Source organism: Mirounga angustirostris, unplaced genomic scaffold, assembly GCF_029215605.1.
Source record: "Mirounga angustirostris isolate CCGP_5_RB_7025 unplaced genomic scaffold, mMirAng1.0.hap1 SCAF_4, whole genome shotgun sequence".
NCBI lineage: Eukaryota > Metazoa > Chordata > Mammalia > Carnivora > Phocidae > Mirounga > Mirounga angustirostris.
In genome coordinates this window covers 75,690,529-75,707,812 of record NW_026991712.1, presented here as the reverse complement: position 1 = coordinate 75,707,812, position 17,284 = coordinate 75,690,529, and the positions used below count along the sequence as shown (strand labels likewise).

Below are 17,284 nucleotides of genomic sequence, written 5' to 3'. Positions count from 1 at the left end.
TGTGTTGTGGTGAGTGCTAGGTATTGTGTAAGACTGATGAATCACAGACCTGTACCCCTGAAACAAATAATACATTATATGTTAATTAAAAAATTAAAAATTTTAAAAAATTTTAAAAATCAGTAAAATGACACTAAGCATCACTGATTTTTTTTTTTTTTAAGATTTTATTTATTTATTTGAGAGAGAGAATGAGAGAGAGCACATGAGAGGGGGGAGGGTCAGAGGGAGAAGCAGACTCCCCGCCGAGCAGGGAGCCCGATGCGGGACTCGATCCCGGGACTCCAGGATCATGACCCAAGCCGAAGGCAGTCGCTTCACCAACTGAGCCACCCAGGCGCCCCTGAACTAGATTTTGATGAGAAAGAATGGCTTTTACCAATCTGCTGCTTTTATTGTCCTGCTTCCATGGTAGAAACTGAAAGAAGACCCTTGAGAGATTTTAAAAAATAAATTAATTAAAAAAGAAATAAAAGGGAATGTGAAAATATCTTGAGAGGGTGGAAGAGGAAGTGGTTTCCTTAAAAACCTGTCAACTCTCCAGGAAGGCAAGATATTGGAAGGGTGAAAGGCTGTTGCTTAATTAGAGTGTATGCCACATCGGGTCATTTAAATGTTGGTCACTGAAACCAGCAAAGGTTTATCAAGCAGTAAGAGATATTTTCTACAGTATTTCTGTCTACCCATTTTCTCCTGTTTCTCTACCTGTTGGTGCAGCTCCTTAAGTTTACCCGAGTCTAAAATACAAAACTTTAAGATTAAGCTTAAAGGTTTAAGGTTAAATTTAATTCTATAACTTTGCAGCCTAAAAATAGCTAATTAAAAATTGCCACATGGAAAAACAATTCCAGTTAAAAAAGAAAGAAAAGACAAAAACTAAGTATAAATAAGTTCTTACTGATACTTACCAAGAAGGCATAGCCATGTTCATATTCAATGTTACAGGCATAATTGGTCTACACGGGAAAGAAAAAAAAAACAGCAAAATAAGAGTAATGTGACAAGGCATAAAACCTGATAAATTTCATCAATTAAGAATAGATAATTACTTGAGGCTTACACAAAACTGTATTCCACAATTTTAACATATGAACTGTGTCACTGCATCCACACCTGTGTCATTTTTTCTACATATCCTCCAAATGTGTTCTGAAGATGGAACAGCAGCTGGAAAGGACTAAGCTTGGCAAATAAAAAACATTTTCCTTTCTCAACTCCCTTATTTAACACTTTCAAACCAGACATGACAAGGAAAACAAGTGACCAAGAGAGTTAGAAATGTATAAAATATGAGACTCTGGCTAAGGGTTTAGGAAATGAGCAATTTACCGCACAGATATAGTACATCAATTCCCATATGGTCAGATTACATTTTTGCTTATAGTCTAAGTTTTATCTATGTACTTGGTTATTTAAGAGACCTCTAAATAAATATGGGAAATATAAGTTTTGCCTAAGTGTCCACTACACCCAATTCAGGTCTGTGATGAAAAATCTGCTGGATAACCTGAATACAGCTAGGTACAAAAGAAAAGAAAAATAAATACACTAGAACTACATCTTACCACTAACCTCCTAACTCATAAAACAAGTCTACCTTAGAGGTCACAAAATCTTATCAAAATTTCTTTGAGAACATGAACTTCCCTAGACTGGGAAATAGCTTTAAATCAAATCAATCCTGGAGCCAATAACAATACAGCAGAAATTCTAATATAATCAAGAATTCTGTCTCATACGTGAATCAGAATAATAGAGGACACAGCCATTCTTGCCATAGTATTCAGCTGTAGCCTACAGAGGTCAGATTAAACTTTCTATTTCAGGATAAAAAGGGGAAAGAAGTTTTCTTACCTCATCAGATATTTTTCCTCTTTCCATTTCCTCTTTCACATTTATCAGCTCTACTGCTACTACCACTTCTGAGGATGAATTACTAACCTCCGAGCACGTATCTAATCCCATTTGTCTTTTCTACAGCTATTGTTTCTCAGCAACCTTTTGACCTAAAACCTTGCCAATCTCAGCAATTTTCTGAGTTTGCTCAAAACTTTATAGTTTCTGACATCCACAAACATTTTCAGAATTCAAAACCAAATCTATAAGACTTTAAAACCTGTGTTCTTTCCACAGCACACACATTGCCTTTAGCTGATAAAATTTAGAGTGTTTTCAACATAGTAAATAAAGATCTCTCACAAACCTGACAAGTAAATAAATCCCCTTCAGAGATACCTCATGGATATCCTTAGATCTCAGATGTTTGTATATCTAAAGAAATTTTTCTAGTTCTGAGTTCAATTGACCTCCAAGAAAGCATTATTTTAAATTTCCCAACAAAAAAGAAAAAAAATTCTATGTAGCCAAGTTACCAGTTTAGTTTTAAAGAATTTACTAATCTTTATTTTTAAACTGAATGATTTAAAAGGATAAAAACTAATTATATTCAAATGCTTTTCTAGGAAAATAAAGCTATCACAATTATTCCTCTCCAGATTCTGAATCACAAATGTAAAGAGTAAAATACTTACGCATGTGGGCAGATGTATTTGATATGTGAACTTCTGATACCTGCAAAGGCTTCTGCCCATCCATGCCTGGTAGAGAAATTATTTGAATGATGCCATTAGATACCATTTTAAATCCCAATAAGTTAGTAACAGAATGGTAACTTTAAAAAACTTGCAACGATAAATGTTAACTTCTTATAAAATTTTAAAAGTGTGGACCATCAATGCTATTAAAACACCACTACCAATGCAGAAACAACCCAAAGGCTACTACTACTCAAGCTTTACCTACAAATAAAGATGATGTCTCCGGATTTCTGAAGAGCAGTGTGTTTTCTTTCATATATCTCCACAGGGCTTTACAATTTACAAAATATAGATATATTTATCTCTTTATAATCTTACAACAACGTGCCTAACAAAGTAGGCAAGACAGATAGTAGAATTCACATAATGTGAATTCTCATATAATGATAAAAGTTGCCTCAGGAGTAAATCAGTTATCTTAAACTCTATATGCTAATAAATAAATATAAATAAACTACATGCTTACTGTACTACTAAAAATAACTTTATTTAATATTCTTTACTTGTGTGTATTATGTACATATACATGTTCAAAATGGAATACTAGAAAAACTGAAAATCATGATAATCCTTCAAGGCAGAAATAAGCAGTTAATCTTCTGATGTATTTCCTCCCAATTTTTTCATGTATATCACTTAAGAAACAGATAGAGATTTTACAAAAATGGGATACTATACATACATAGTTTCCTGCTTGTTTACACTTGACATTAAAACCGATACTTTTTACATGTTATTTTTTTAAATTTTTTTATTTTTGGGGGGGCGGGGGGCAGAGGGAGAGGGAGAAAAAGAATCTTAAGCAGACTCCGCGCCCAGCACAGAGCCAACACAGAGCTCGATCCCACGACCCTGAGATCATGACCTGGGCAGAAATCAAGAGTCAGCTGCTTAACCGACTGAGCCACCTAGGATCCCCTACATGTTACTTCTATTAAAGGATAAAGTAAAGGTAACTTAAAGGGTGCCTGGCTGGCTCAGTTGGTAGAGGATGTGACCTCTACTGGTCGTGAGTTCAAGCCCCATGTTGGGCATGGAGTCTATTTAAGTTTTAAAAATAATTAAATATTTTAAAAACCTTAAAATTTAAAATTAATTAAAATTAAATAAATAACGTGGTACCTGGGTGGCTCAGTCAGTTAGCGTCAGACTCTTGGTTCTGGCTCAGGTCATGATCTCATGGGCTGTGGGATCAAGCCCTGTGACGGGCTCCATGCTCAGTGAGGAGTCTGCTTGAAGATTCTCTTCCCTCTGCCCCTTTCCCCACTCACACACGCACACGCACACTCTCTCTCTAAAATAAACAAATCTGAGAGACAAACAGGGTTTTAGGGGGGAGGGGGGAGGGAGGATTGGTTAGCCCGGTGATGGGTATTAAGGAGGGCACGTACTGCATAGAGCACTGGGTGTTATACGAAAACAATGGATCGTGGATCACCACATCAAAAACTAATGATGTACTGTACGGTGACTAACATAACATAATAAAATTAAAAATAAATAAATAAATAAAATAAACAAATCTTTTTTAGTAATTAAATAAACATTAAATGATTTTCTATTATTTCTGTTTTAATCTACCTTCCCCAAAATGTTAAAGACATATAGAAAAATTTTAACACTTATGTAACACTAGCTGTGAGCCAGGCACTATTCTAGAGTTGTATATGTGCTTTGCATGTGTACACGTGTGTTTATATGTGAGTTCATGTGTGTGTCTTATGTGTGTATATAGATACATGAGATATATATATATGAGACTTCATTAGGAAAACTACAAAAATGTTGAAAGAAATTAAAGAAGACCTATATAAATGGACATCCCATGTTCACGGACCAAAAGACTTAATATTCTTCTTTTTAAACATTTATTTATTTATTTTAGAGAAAAAGAGTGTGCGCAAGTGGTGGGAAGGGCAGAGGGAGAGAATCTTCAAGCAGATTCCCTGCTGAGTGTGGAGCCCAACAAGGGGCTCATCTCACGACCCTGAGATCATGACCTGAGCAGAAATCAAAAGTTGGCTACTCAATCAACTGAGCCACCAGGCGCCCAAGACTTAATATTCTTAAGGTGGCAGTACTCCCAAACTGATAGAGAGTCAATGCAATCTCTATGAGAATCACAGCTGCCTTTGCAGAAATTGACAAACCAAATCTAAAATTCAGCTGGACATATAAGAGACCCAGAAGAGATCAAAACAATCTTAAAAGAGAGTAAGGCTGGAGAACTCACACTTCCCAATTTCGAAAGTTACTACAAAGCAATAGTAATAAAGACAGAGTGGTACTGAAATAAGGAAAGACCTACAAATCAACAGATTTGAAAATACAAAAATAAACCCTCCATTTATGATTAACTTATCTCTGAAAAGGGTGCCTCCAAAAAAATCAATGGGGAAGGAATAATATTTTCAACAGAAGTAGCTGGGATATAACAGGATGAAGTTGGACTTCTACCTCACACCATACACAAAAATTAACTCAAAATGTAGCAAAGACTTAAATGTAAGAGATAAAACTATAAAACTCCTAGAAGAAAATGTATGAAAATCTTGTGATATTGGATTTGGCCATGGTTTCTTAGTTACCAAAAGCACAAACAACAAAGAAATTTAATCATCAAAATTAAAAACTATTATGCTTCAGAGGGCACTATGAAGAAAGTGAAAAGACAAACTACAGAATGGAAAATTATTTGCAAACCATATTCAATAAGGGTCTAGTATACATAACATATAAAGAACTCTTAAAACCCACAAACAAAAAGACAACCTAAAAATAAATAGGTAAAGGAACTGAACAGACATTTCTCCAAAGATACACAAATGGCCAACGTGGTCAGGAAAAGATGCTCAACATTATTAGTCATTACATAAATGCAAATAAAACCACAATGAGATACCACTTTACACCCACTAGGATGGCTATAATCAGAAAGACAATAAATGCTCATGAGGATGGGGAGAAACCAGAATTTCCTTTTTTTTTTTTAAGATTTTATTTATTTATTCATGAGAGACAGAGTCAGAGACAGAGAGAGGCAGAGGGAGAAGCAGGCTCCCAAGGAGCAGGGAGCCCGATGTGGGACTCAATCCCAGGACCCTGGGATCATGACCTGAGCCAAAGGCAGACGCTTAACCATCTGAGCCACCCAGGCGCCCAGAAACCAGAATTTTCATATACTGCTAGTAACATGGAGTTACCATATGCCCCAGCAATTCTACTCAAAGGAATATGATGAACAATAAAAAGAAATGAAGTACTAATATATATTACAACATGGATGAACTTTAACAACATTATGTTAAGTAAAGAAAGCCAATTACAAAAGGCCATATATTATATGATTCCATTTATATGAAATGTCCAGGATAGGTCAATTTATAGAGATAGAAAGTAGATTAGTGATTATCTAGGGTTGCGAGTAAGGGGGATCTGGGGGTAAAAAAGAGTACAGGGTTTCCTTTTGGAGGGAAAAAAATGGTTGCACAGCTTTGTAAATACATTAAAGACTTAACTGCAGAATTCAAATGGGTGAATGGTGTGGTAATCAAATTATATCCCAATGAAACTATTACCAAAAGAATTAAAAAGGAATAAATGACCTGAGTCCAGTCATGAGGAGACACTAAACCTAAGCTGACAGTCATTCTACAGAATGTACAGAGGTAAGGCTCCACATTTTAAAAATATAAAGGATATGAGAGGCTAATAAACTATTTCATAATGAAACACAAATCACTGGAAAGGATCTTGGATCAGGAAGGAAACACATAATTGGGAAAGCTGGCAAAATTTGAATGGATTCTTTGGACTGGATGGTAGTGTTGGATCAATGCTGATTTCCTACTTTGGAGTGTTGTATGCTGGTCATGTACAGTATCCTCATGTATGGGAAACACCAGAGTATTTAGAGATGATGGAAAATCATGCTTCGGATGATGTCAAAGAATTAAAAAAAAAAAGACTTTGATCACTAGGTAATGAGTATATGTATATACATACACTTATGGAGACAGACAAAGACCTTGAGTGCATGCACAAATACACAATGTAGTAAAAGATTAACAACTGGGGAAGCTTGGTACCAATGATATGGAATGATTTCTTAGATAATAACACCAAAAGCACAAGCAACTAAAGAAAAAAAGATAAAATGGAACTCATCAGGATTAAAAACTGTTGTGCTTTGGGGTGCCTGGGTGGCTCAGATGGTTAAGCTTCTGCCTTTGGCTCAGGTCATGATCCCAGAGTCCTGGGATAGAGCCCCGTGTCGAGCTCCTTGCTCAGCGGGGAGCCTGCTTCTCCCTCTCCCACTCCCCCTGCTTGTGCTCCCTTCTCTCGCTCTCTCTGTCAAATAAATAAATAAAATCTTTAAAAAAAATAAAATAAAAATGGGCAAAGGTATTGAACAGATATTTCTCTAATGAAGATATATAAATCACTAATAAGCACATGAAAAGATGATCAACATGATTAGTCATTAGGTAGTCAATCATTTTCTTCAAAAAGAAAGATAATAACAAATATTGGTGAGAATCTGGAGAAATCAGAACCCTCATACACTGTTGGTAGAAATGTAAAATGGTACGGCCACGGGGACAACAGTCTGGGAGTTCCTCAAAGGGTTAAACAGTTACCACTGACTCAGCAATTATTCAAGTGAACTGAAAGCCTATGTTTATGTAAAATCTTGCAAAAGGATGTTCAGAATAGCACTACTCCTAACAGTCAAAAAGTGGAAACAATTCAAATGTTCATCAACTGATGAATTAAAGAAACATGGTATATCCATAAGATCAATACATGGATATCCCTCCACAGAATATTATTTGGCTAAAAGTAAAAAGTACTGGTACACATTACAACATGAATGAACCTGAGAAACATGCTATGTGAAAGAATTTAGACAGAAAAGAGCATATATCATCTGATTCCATTTATATGAAATACCCAGAACAGGCAAATCCATAGAAACTGAAAGGAGATTAGTAGTTGCCTGTGACGGGAACGAGGAGTATCTGCTAACGGGTATGCCATTTCTTTTTGGGATGTTGAAATATTCTGGAATTAACAAGTAGTGATGGTTCCACAACTTTGTAAATATACTAAAAACTATGGAATTGTTCACTTTAAAAGGGTTGACTTTTATGGATGTGAATTATATATCAATAAATAACATTAAATAAGTTTCTAAAAAGTGGCAGGCCAGAATTGAACTGCTGCCTACTGTTTGCCAACTACTCTTCTACAAAAAAATACTAAGAACTCTTATATAAGAAAAAGGAATAGGAATCTTGAGTTCTAGTCCCAACTGTGCCTTTATCTAGAAGTATGGTCTCAAGACAGTTCAGTCTAGTGGCTTTTAAAAGTGTGGCCCCCGGACCAGTAGTATCATCTGGGAACTTGTGAGAAATGCAAATTCCTGGGCCCCATCCCAGACCCACTGAATCAGAAACTCTGGTGGTGGGGACCAATAATCAAGCCTTCCAGGTGACTTTTTTGCATGCTACAGTATGAGAATCAATGTCTTTCCAGTCTGCAGTTTTCCCATCCATAATTTGTGCTGGTCGTACTGGATGATTTCAAAGCTCCCCACAGAGTATAAAAATCTTTGACTATAACTGAATTATACAAAATATGGCCAACTTGTCCTTTTGATAATTGTCAAAGTCAGTGGACACCTCAAGATTTAAAAAGTCTACACAAAGCTTCAGTAAAAGGAATCTAATGTTCAGAAACCTACATCAATGAGAATATATTTCACTTAATTATTAGAAACAGAAAAAGAAAACGAAACAGACACACACACACAAAGGTTTTATGGGTTCAAAAAGTGAATTTCAAGGCATATCCCCAAAAATACTACAAATCCACTCTATTTTACTTCTCAGTTGTGCTTTTAGAAAAAGACTACAAAGTAACTAAAGTCTATTTTTATTATGTTCATACTCCAAAGTAATATGCTATGGAACTAAAAACTCAAAGATTCCACAAGAAACACAACTCATCACCATCTGTGTCCCAGTAGCATATCACTGTCATGGAATCTCCCCTACCTGTCCTAATGAGTCTTACCAACTACCGGGCTAAGAGCAAAATGACCCAAGATGGGTAAGATTCTTTTTTTTTTTTCTAAGATTTATTTATTTGAGAGAGAGAGAGATTGAGAGAACGAGGGGGAGGAGGGGCAGAAGGAGAAGCAGACTCCCTGCAGAGCAGGGAGCCCAATACAGGACTCAATCCCAGGACCCTGGGATCATGACCTGAGCAGAAGAAGGACGCTTAACAACTGAGCCACACAGGCATCCAAGATGGGTCAGATTCTTTTTTTTTTTTTTTTTAAAGATTTTATTTATTTATTTGAGAGAGAATGAGATAGAGAGAGAGCATGAGAAGGGGGAGGGTCAGAGGGAGAAGCAGACTCCCTGCTGAGCAGGGAGCCAGATGCGGTACTTGATCCTGGGACTCCAGGATCATGACCTGAGCCGAAGGCAGTCGCTTAACCAACTGAACCACCCAGGTGCCCTGAAGATGGGTCAGATTCTTAAATGAACACCAGAACTAGGGGTTATATAAAGTCAGAGCTGGGGTGGTCCATTTTGGGGTGATAAGGAAAGTGTGTCAGCAGAGAAAACTGCAAATATATAGAAAGAAGGAAAAGTGAGAGACCACAAAGGCACAAAAGGCAGAGAGAATAGCTTTGGTGTAGTTGATTAGATAGTCCCCACAAGATTCATGTCCACCTGGAACCTCAGAATGTGATCTTATTTGGAAAGAGGCTCTTTGCAGATGTAATCTGTTAAGGATTAAGATGAGATTTGCTAGGATTAGGATGGGTCCTAAATCTAGTAACTGGTGTCCTTATTAGAAATGAGAGAAAAAAAAAAAGAAATGAGAGAACCCAGATAAATGGCAAAATTTCTTCATGTGAAGAGGGAGGCAGAGATTGGAAGTATACTGCCACAAGCTGAGGAATGCCAGGAGCCATTAAACCTGGAAGAGGCAAAGGATTCTCCCCTAGAGCCTTTGGAGGGAGCGCATAGAGTCTTTCTGACACCTTGATTTTGGACTGCTAGCCTATTTAACTGTGAGAATAAATTTCTGTTGCTTGAAGCCATCTAGTTTATGTTTTTTTTACTATGGCAGCCCTAGGAAACTAATATACTTGGTGACTAATTCCCATTATATGTTTTCCCCATGAATTCCTCATTCATTCATTTATTTACTCAACAGATACTTAGTTGTTCTACATATCCAGTACTGTCCAAGCCCTGGGGATGCAGTATTAAGTTAAATAGAAAATATCTGTGTTCTCAGGTCAGTTTTATAGCATGTGAATTATATATGAAGGAAATTAAAAAAAAAAATCTTTTCCTTCATGGAGTTTATACACAAGAGAACTATCCTTGTATCCTTCCACAAATACCGCTTTTTGTGTAAACTAGTTGAACAGTTCCCTAGTCCTTATACCTAAATGATCCCCAAATCACATCCTATAATTCTTAGTTCTTGATTATAGAAGGACTTGCAAATGAACAGTCATAAAATATACCCATGTTGCCAATTCAATATTATTTTCAATCCTCTCTTTATTTGATCTCTCAGTAAGGTTTTTAAATTTTTTTTTAAAAGATTTTATTTATTTATTTGACAGAGAAAGACACAGAGAAAGAGGGAACACAAGTAGGGGGAGTGGGAGAGGGAGAAGCAGGCTTCCTGCGGAGCAGGGAGCCCGATGCAGGGCTCGATCCCAGGACCCTGGGATCATAACCTGAGCTGAAGGCAGACGCTTAACGACTGAGCCACCCAGGCACCCCTCTCAGTAAGGTTTAATCTACTTAACCAGTTTCTGTCTTTGAAACTTTTGGTGTTTTTTAGTCTTTTTTTTTTTTTTTCTTATGAAACTTTCTCTTCTAAGCTTTATAATCTCCACAGCCTAGAAAAATCTCACATAGATTGGTAACACAGACCAGTAACTCCTGGAATATATGAAGGGAAGGGTAAGTTTACATGAAGAGGGCCAACCTTTCCACCTCGCCTTTTCTCCTTCCCGCTCCCCTTAACTGGAACTGAGCTTTCAGGTGTCACATTCAGCTGGGAGGGGGGTAAGTTGGGGGGCAATGCTAAAGTGCACTACTGGCCAGAACTGCCAGAACAGAAGCCAGGTTTCTGATAGAATTACAAATACAGAAAGGGGGAAGGCTAGAATAAACCCACTGGTGCTGAGTGGAACTGGAGGAATCAGTATACACCTCCTAATTTTAATATATGTAGATAACAAAATTGATATAGATGTGTATCTACACATGTATGTTAATGTAGCTACACTCCCGGCTCTGTCCACTGAAAGGATCTAGAAGTAATGATTCTAGCAATAAGCACATAAAGCACTCAGATCTTGGTTCCTAAATATTCTCTACTAAAAGGAACCGGGGCTCTTGAAAAAAAAAAGGCTGAGTCCCAGGACTGAAGCAGAAAAAACATAAGATGATCCGGAAAAGATCTCGCTGCACCAGAAAGCAAGAAAGTGCTCCAGGAATGATGGGGCATGTCTCAAAGACATAAGAGCAGCTTGGAGGGGCTTCTGATAGCCAAGTGTAGGATGATGTGACCATCAAAAATATGACAGATTTAACAATTTGTAACCCTCAGAGTAAAAGAGCAATCCAAGAGTCTGTCCTGATTTGACACTTTAAAATGAATAAATGAATACATACATACATAATAAATAAGGGAGAAGGGAGAGTGGCCAATGAATAAATCTAGAATGAAGGATTTTTTTAAAAGATTATCTGGCCATGAGAGACAATGGACTCTGAAAAACAAACAGGGTTCTAGAGGGGAGGGGGGTGTGAGGATGGGTTAGCCTGGTGGTGGGTATTGAGGAGGGCACATTCTGCATGGAGCACTGGGTGTTATGCACAAACAATGAATCATGGAACACTTCATCTAAAACTAATGATGTAATGTATGGGGATTAACATAAGAATAAAAAAAAAGATTATCTGGAACTATCACAATAATAGATACAGATAAAAATAATTAATGGACACTAAATCTATGGGTGAAAATTTGGTGAGAAACATGTTTTCATAGTATCAAAGCATCTCCCCACAAAATATTTTTAAGTAAATACCCTTATTTATTTTACTGTGGAGAAACAGGGCAAACACCATCTTAACCAGGTGAAAAAATGTAACATCACCAGTAAAAGGAACAAAAATCAACATAGTGTGCACCTGATACAATCCTCTGAGAGGAACACGGCAACATCTCTGTGATATTCCTGTCAAAAAGGCTTAAGTCAGAAGGAGACATCACACAAACCCAAACTGAGGGAAAGTCTACAAAGTAATTGGCCTGTATTCGCAAAAAGTCTCAAGGTCATTAAAGACAAGGAAAGACTGCTCTAGACTGAAGGAGACTAAGGCCACGAAAGATAACTAAATGCAACGTGTGATCCTGGTTTGGATCCTGGGCCCATAAAGGACATGATTGGGTCAAACCAAGAAAATGTGACAGAACCAAGAAATCTGATGATAGTGGTCATGGGCAATGTCCTTGTGCTTACAAAACACATACTAAAATTTTATGGAGTGGGCGCCTGGGTGGCTCAGATGGTTAAGCGTCTGCCTTCGGCTCAGGTCATGATCCCAGGGTTCTGGGATCGAGTCCCGCATCGGGCTCCCTGCTCCTTGGGAGCCTGCTTCTCCCTCTGCCTCTCTCTCTGTCTCTCATAAATAAATAAATAAAATCTTAAAAAAAAAAATAAGTAATATAAAATAAAATTTTATGGAGTAATGAGGCAATATTTCTACAATATGCCCAAATGTTTCACATCTGGGTAATAGGAAAGGGTATGAGGAGATCTAAATACTATTTCTGCAATATTTATGCAAATTTGAAGTTATTTTAAAAGAAAAAGTTAAAAATTTTAAAACACAGTAACAATGATGGAATATAACCCATTCTATAAATCTATAGTCTGTATTAAGTGGGGAGGGGCAAACTAATAGACAGACTTAGAAAATCACATCATATTAACAATTGAGTCAAGCAAGAATCATCAATGGATGCTGAAAATACTGGGTAAAAGTTTAACATACAATTTGCAAAGTCTCAAAGTATCTCCCTACAACTTGCTTTTTAACTACAAAGGGAGAATAACTGCAGTAGAGAAACCTGGAAAATACCACCTTAATCAAGTGATTCAAGTTAGCATCAATAATAGGACAAAGGCTATCATCTGTCTCATGACATGATGCCCTGAACAGGACAAATAGCCTATACGGTATCTGTACCAAAAATGCATAAACTAATCTAATGAATCTAATCATGAGGAAATGGCAAACAAACCTAAACTTAGGGACTAGCTTAACCTCTGCAAAAATGTCAATGCATGCTAAAGTGTGGTAATGAAAAATCAAGGTAACTGCAATTTACTCTCAAGGATTTCAGCAAACATAGTAACACATTCAATAAACAAAGAGATTAGTGGATCTGGGTAAAAGGTATTGAGGAATCTCTATTCTTGCAACTCTTCCATAAATTTGAAAATATTTCAAAATAAAATTTTTTAAAATGCTATCAAAAACAAGTGTCTCTGGGTTCTAGGATTTCAACTAATTATTCTCATATTCACAGTTGGAATTTTTTTACAATACAAATACAACATTTTCATAATCCTAAACAGAAGCCAGTTTTACTTTAGAAGGAAAACTGTGATCTCATGCCATACAGTATAGTCTAAAATATGTTTATTTGAATATTAGTTTCATAGCTTATTATACATGTTATTAGGAACACTCTGGTTGTCACGTTTCTTTACAATAGAACTTTTCAGAACTTTAAACATGCTAGTGCATATGCTGTAAGTTTTTTCAAGAGGAGAATATGCCATATCATATTTCCTAGACACTAAGACAGAATATGAGGGGAACCACTGAAAAAATAGGTTAAGGAAAAAAAAATCACCACCACAATAAACATACATGTAGTAAAATGAGTACCAATCTCAGAAACATAAAAATATGAGGAAAATTACATATTAGAATTGATAATATAGAATTATACAGGTCTCTCAATCTTATTTGGCCACCACTTTTTTCATGAGGAATCTAAGACACAGACCTCAAGACCTAAGTTACCAGACAGTACACCCTGGCTAGTTCTACAAAAAAGAACCTTAACCAAAAAAATGGCAAAAGCTGTCCATTTTAATAGCAACAAACTGAATCACTTAATCCCCATCATCCTCCAAGTTAACCTGACAAATATAAACATAAAATTGCCACTTGTCAGATTGGTTCTGAATTTCAACATGTATTGACAGAACAAATTTAGAGTCAGCTTTTCTTTTTTTCTTGCCTTTTTTTTTTTTTTAAGAGAGGAGGAGAGAAAGAGAGAGAGAAAGATGGGTGGGGAGCAGAGGGAGAGGGAGAGAATCTTAAGCAGGCTCCATGCCCAGTGTGGAGCCCAATGCAGGGCTCCATCTCACCATCCTGAGATCATGACCTGAGGTGGAAATCAAGATTCAGATGCTCAACCAATTGAGCGACCCAGGAACCCCGAGTCAGCTTTTCTTTAGTACTATCTCACAAAGTATTTTTAGAATTGGACACCTTTAATTTTTTATATAAACTTAATTCTTAGTCAAGAAGCCATGGATGCTCTTGGTATTTTTAATCTTAATATTAATATTTTTAATCACGTTGTTCATTTCCTTCATCATGTTCACTCTTTAATTTCAGTCCACGGAATCTGGCTAATTTGGCGTCCAGAAAGAACCTTCCTACACTGAAGCTTGCTTCTCCTAGACTGATTATTCAGGCCTGGATCTCCTTGATTGGAAAGTTACAGGGTAGCAAGTTCCGCCCTAACTCAGCATTAAGAAGGGTTTGGTTGCAAAAGAGAGCTTTGCTAAGTCTCTTTTTAGTTAAATAAATAGTGAAATAGGTCTGTCATTTTTTTTTTTCAAGATTTTATTTATTTGACAGAGAGAGAGAAGAGCAGCGGGAGCAGCAGGGGGAGAGGGAGAAGCAGGCTCTCTGCAGAGCAGAGAGCCCGATGCGGGACTCGATCCCAGGATCCCGAGATCATGACCTGAGCCAAAGGCAGATGCTTAACCAACTGAGCCACCCAGACGCCCCTAGGTCTGTCATTTTCACAGGACTACCTGATTGCCAAAAGAGTCCTGCAACCTTTCCCCTAACTCCATACAAGGTATGTCCTATACTTCCACTTAGACATTAAAGAATATTAGGAATCACTTTTAACAATCTAGCCCAATGCCTCCTTGTAAAGAAGATTTAATAGTTTTTTGGCTACTTTATCAAAATTTATTTATCCGCAGTTTTCCTCCAGTTCTGTAATTTTGTAACAACACTTTTGCCCAAGTTTCAAATAGAAAATCACTGCTTGTTATTGCTCCATACCCAATGTGGGGGTTGAACTCACAACCCTGAGATGAAGAGCTGTACACTCTACTGACTGAGCTCACCAGCTAGGCGCTCTGATAATCACGGCTTTAAATTAAAAACAAAACATCTCAACAGAGAAAAAGCCTAAGGGAAAGGTAAGTCATATTATCTAAAGTTAGCACAACAAAATTTGTTTGATCAGACTGCAAATAAATCTTCAAGTGGCCTCCCCTGCACTTCAACTGATTTTTTCTTCTAAGGGAATATCGAAGTACTCAATCAGAATGCTGTATACCTCACATTACTACTCTTCCTTATCAAAATCAACTACTTCTCAACCTGTCCTGAAATTTAAACTGCTGTAGAGAGCTCTCAATTGCAAACTGTCTCTGTGTGCAACATTCCACCCATCTCTGGCATCTAACCCACAGCAACTCAAGGAGTTTGCAATTTTGACATGTTCCAGAAACATGAGTTGAAAATGAGAAATTTAAGATGATGAGAGAAAAATTCTGGGAGTTTTCAAAAATGAAAAGGTTGTATCTTATTCCTGGACTGTAAGTAGGACTACCAATCTTCTTTTACACATTCCTAGAGTTCTTAAATAAACATTTCATGGTATAGAGTTGCATAACCCCATTTCATTACTGTTACTAATAAGGGTACCTACCCTGTATCTCCCAATCCATGAAGGAAAATCACCTATAAGAGAAGAGGGAAAATTAATAAGCAATGCCAAAATAAACCCACACAGAATTGTTATACACTGAAGCTTTGGTTAAGGTGGATGCCAGAATTACAGAATACTGCCCTCAGCAAGTTAATTAATCTCTCCAGACCTCTTAAATGACAAAAATCCTTAACTTCTCTCCTTGAGTTCCTAAGATAATTAATGTGCCGTTTTAGCACTTAAGGAGGTCCCAGTTAGACATTCTTTTTTTTTTTTTTAAGACTTTATTTATTTATTTGAGACAGAGAGAATGAGAGACAGCATGAGAGGGAGGAGGGTCAGAGGGAGAAGCAGACTCCCTGCTGAGCAGGGAGCCCCATGCGGGACTCGATCCCAGGACTCCAGGATCTTGACCTGAGCCGAAGGTAGTCGCCTAACCAACTGAGCCACCCAGGCGCCCACCAGTTAGACATTCTTAAGTGCAAATGATCACCAACCACATTCTAAGAAAAAGTTTGTCTCTTTCGAGTCAAACCATGAAAATTTCTCACAAACGCTGTAAATTTTTCCATCGCAAAAAGGAGCCGGGGGGGGGGGGGGGAGATAAAAATAAGTTTGAGATCCTCATACACAAGTTTCCTTAAAAAAAAAAAAAAAAACACCTCTGATTTTGTGAGACACGCAATCTTCCAACTTCTTTAATTTAGAACAAGAATGCAAGGTAAGAAAATGATTCTCTCATCTACAAACGCGACAGAAACATACTCTAAAGTCACCTCGTGTTAGGGCGCCTCTCCACTAACGCCAACGCCTCCACGCTGGGACGGGGGGGGGTCCGGGGGTCCCGCGGGCCGCACTCGCTCCGCAATGCAGAGGACTCGGGTTCGGGGGCTGCCTGGGGGGCGGGGAGTGGGACGCGGATCCTCCCCCCCGGCCGCAATACGGGCCCGGGCCGAGCCGACCATCCCCACCGCACCCCACTCCCTCCCAAAGGGCAGGGCAGAGGGCCCCCACCCACCGGTCGCCTACCGGCCTGCGATGCCACCCCGCGCCAGAGGCGGTAGCCTGCAGCGGGCCGAGCGGGCCCCTCCGAACCCTGGCCGCCGCCACTCACCGCAGCGGTGGCTTTCCGGACGGCGGGCACGGTGGCGGGAAGCGGGGCAGACATGTTATTGCCGCACATACACCAGCTCCCTGACGGCGCGCGTCGTAAGCAAAACGGACAACGGGCGCCCGGCCGCTGCCCAAGGGCGTGCGAGCGGCAAGTCCCGGCCCGCCCCTCCGGGCGCGCGCTGAGGCGCGTGCGCGCCAAAGAGGCGCCGCGCCGCTCTGCGCCGGCTCCGCGCCCGGGCGCTCAGAGGCCCTGTCAGCCTGCCCCTCCCCTGCCGCTCTTTCCCTCGGCGTGTCACAATGCCCGGCTACGCCCAATTGGCTGCGACCGAGAAGCGAACGGAGCTGACCTTCTCGTGCCTCGTAACCCGTGGCCCGCGCGTGCTCTGTGCGGATGGCCACCCGAGGGAAGGCTCCAGGCACCGCGCTGCCGGCCTCGGGGCCCCCTAGTGAAAAGAATTATCCCCAAAGCCGGTAGTATCCAG

At 38.8% G+C, this 17,284-nt stretch overlaps 1 protein-coding gene across 4 annotated transcripts in view; it reads right to left on the bottom strand.

Moving 5' to 3' along the window:
• The window catches only part of LYPLA1 (lysophospholipase 1), a 31,082-nt gene extending 14,071 nt beyond the window's left edge, over positions 1–17,011 (bottom strand). The window contains exons 1-4 of one of the 4 annotated variants that reach the window (XM_045896551.3): positions 16,804–17,011; positions 15,690–15,721; positions 2,532–2,597; positions 909–956 (exon numbers count right to left, since the gene is read on the bottom strand). In XM_045896551.3, coding sequence (XP_045752507.1) covers positions 909–956; positions 2,532–2,597; positions 15,690–15,721; positions 16,804–16,872 — 215 coding nt within the window. In that variant the 5' untranslated portion in view covers positions 16,873–17,011. Of the gene's footprint in view, positions 1–908; positions 957–2,531; positions 2,598–15,689; positions 15,722–16,465; positions 16,606–16,707 lie in introns of those variants that run through there. The other 3 variants (XM_064588332.1, XM_064588330.1, XM_064588331.1) reach the window with 3 other exon arrangements.
• Positions 17,012–17,284: the final 273 nt, after the last annotated feature.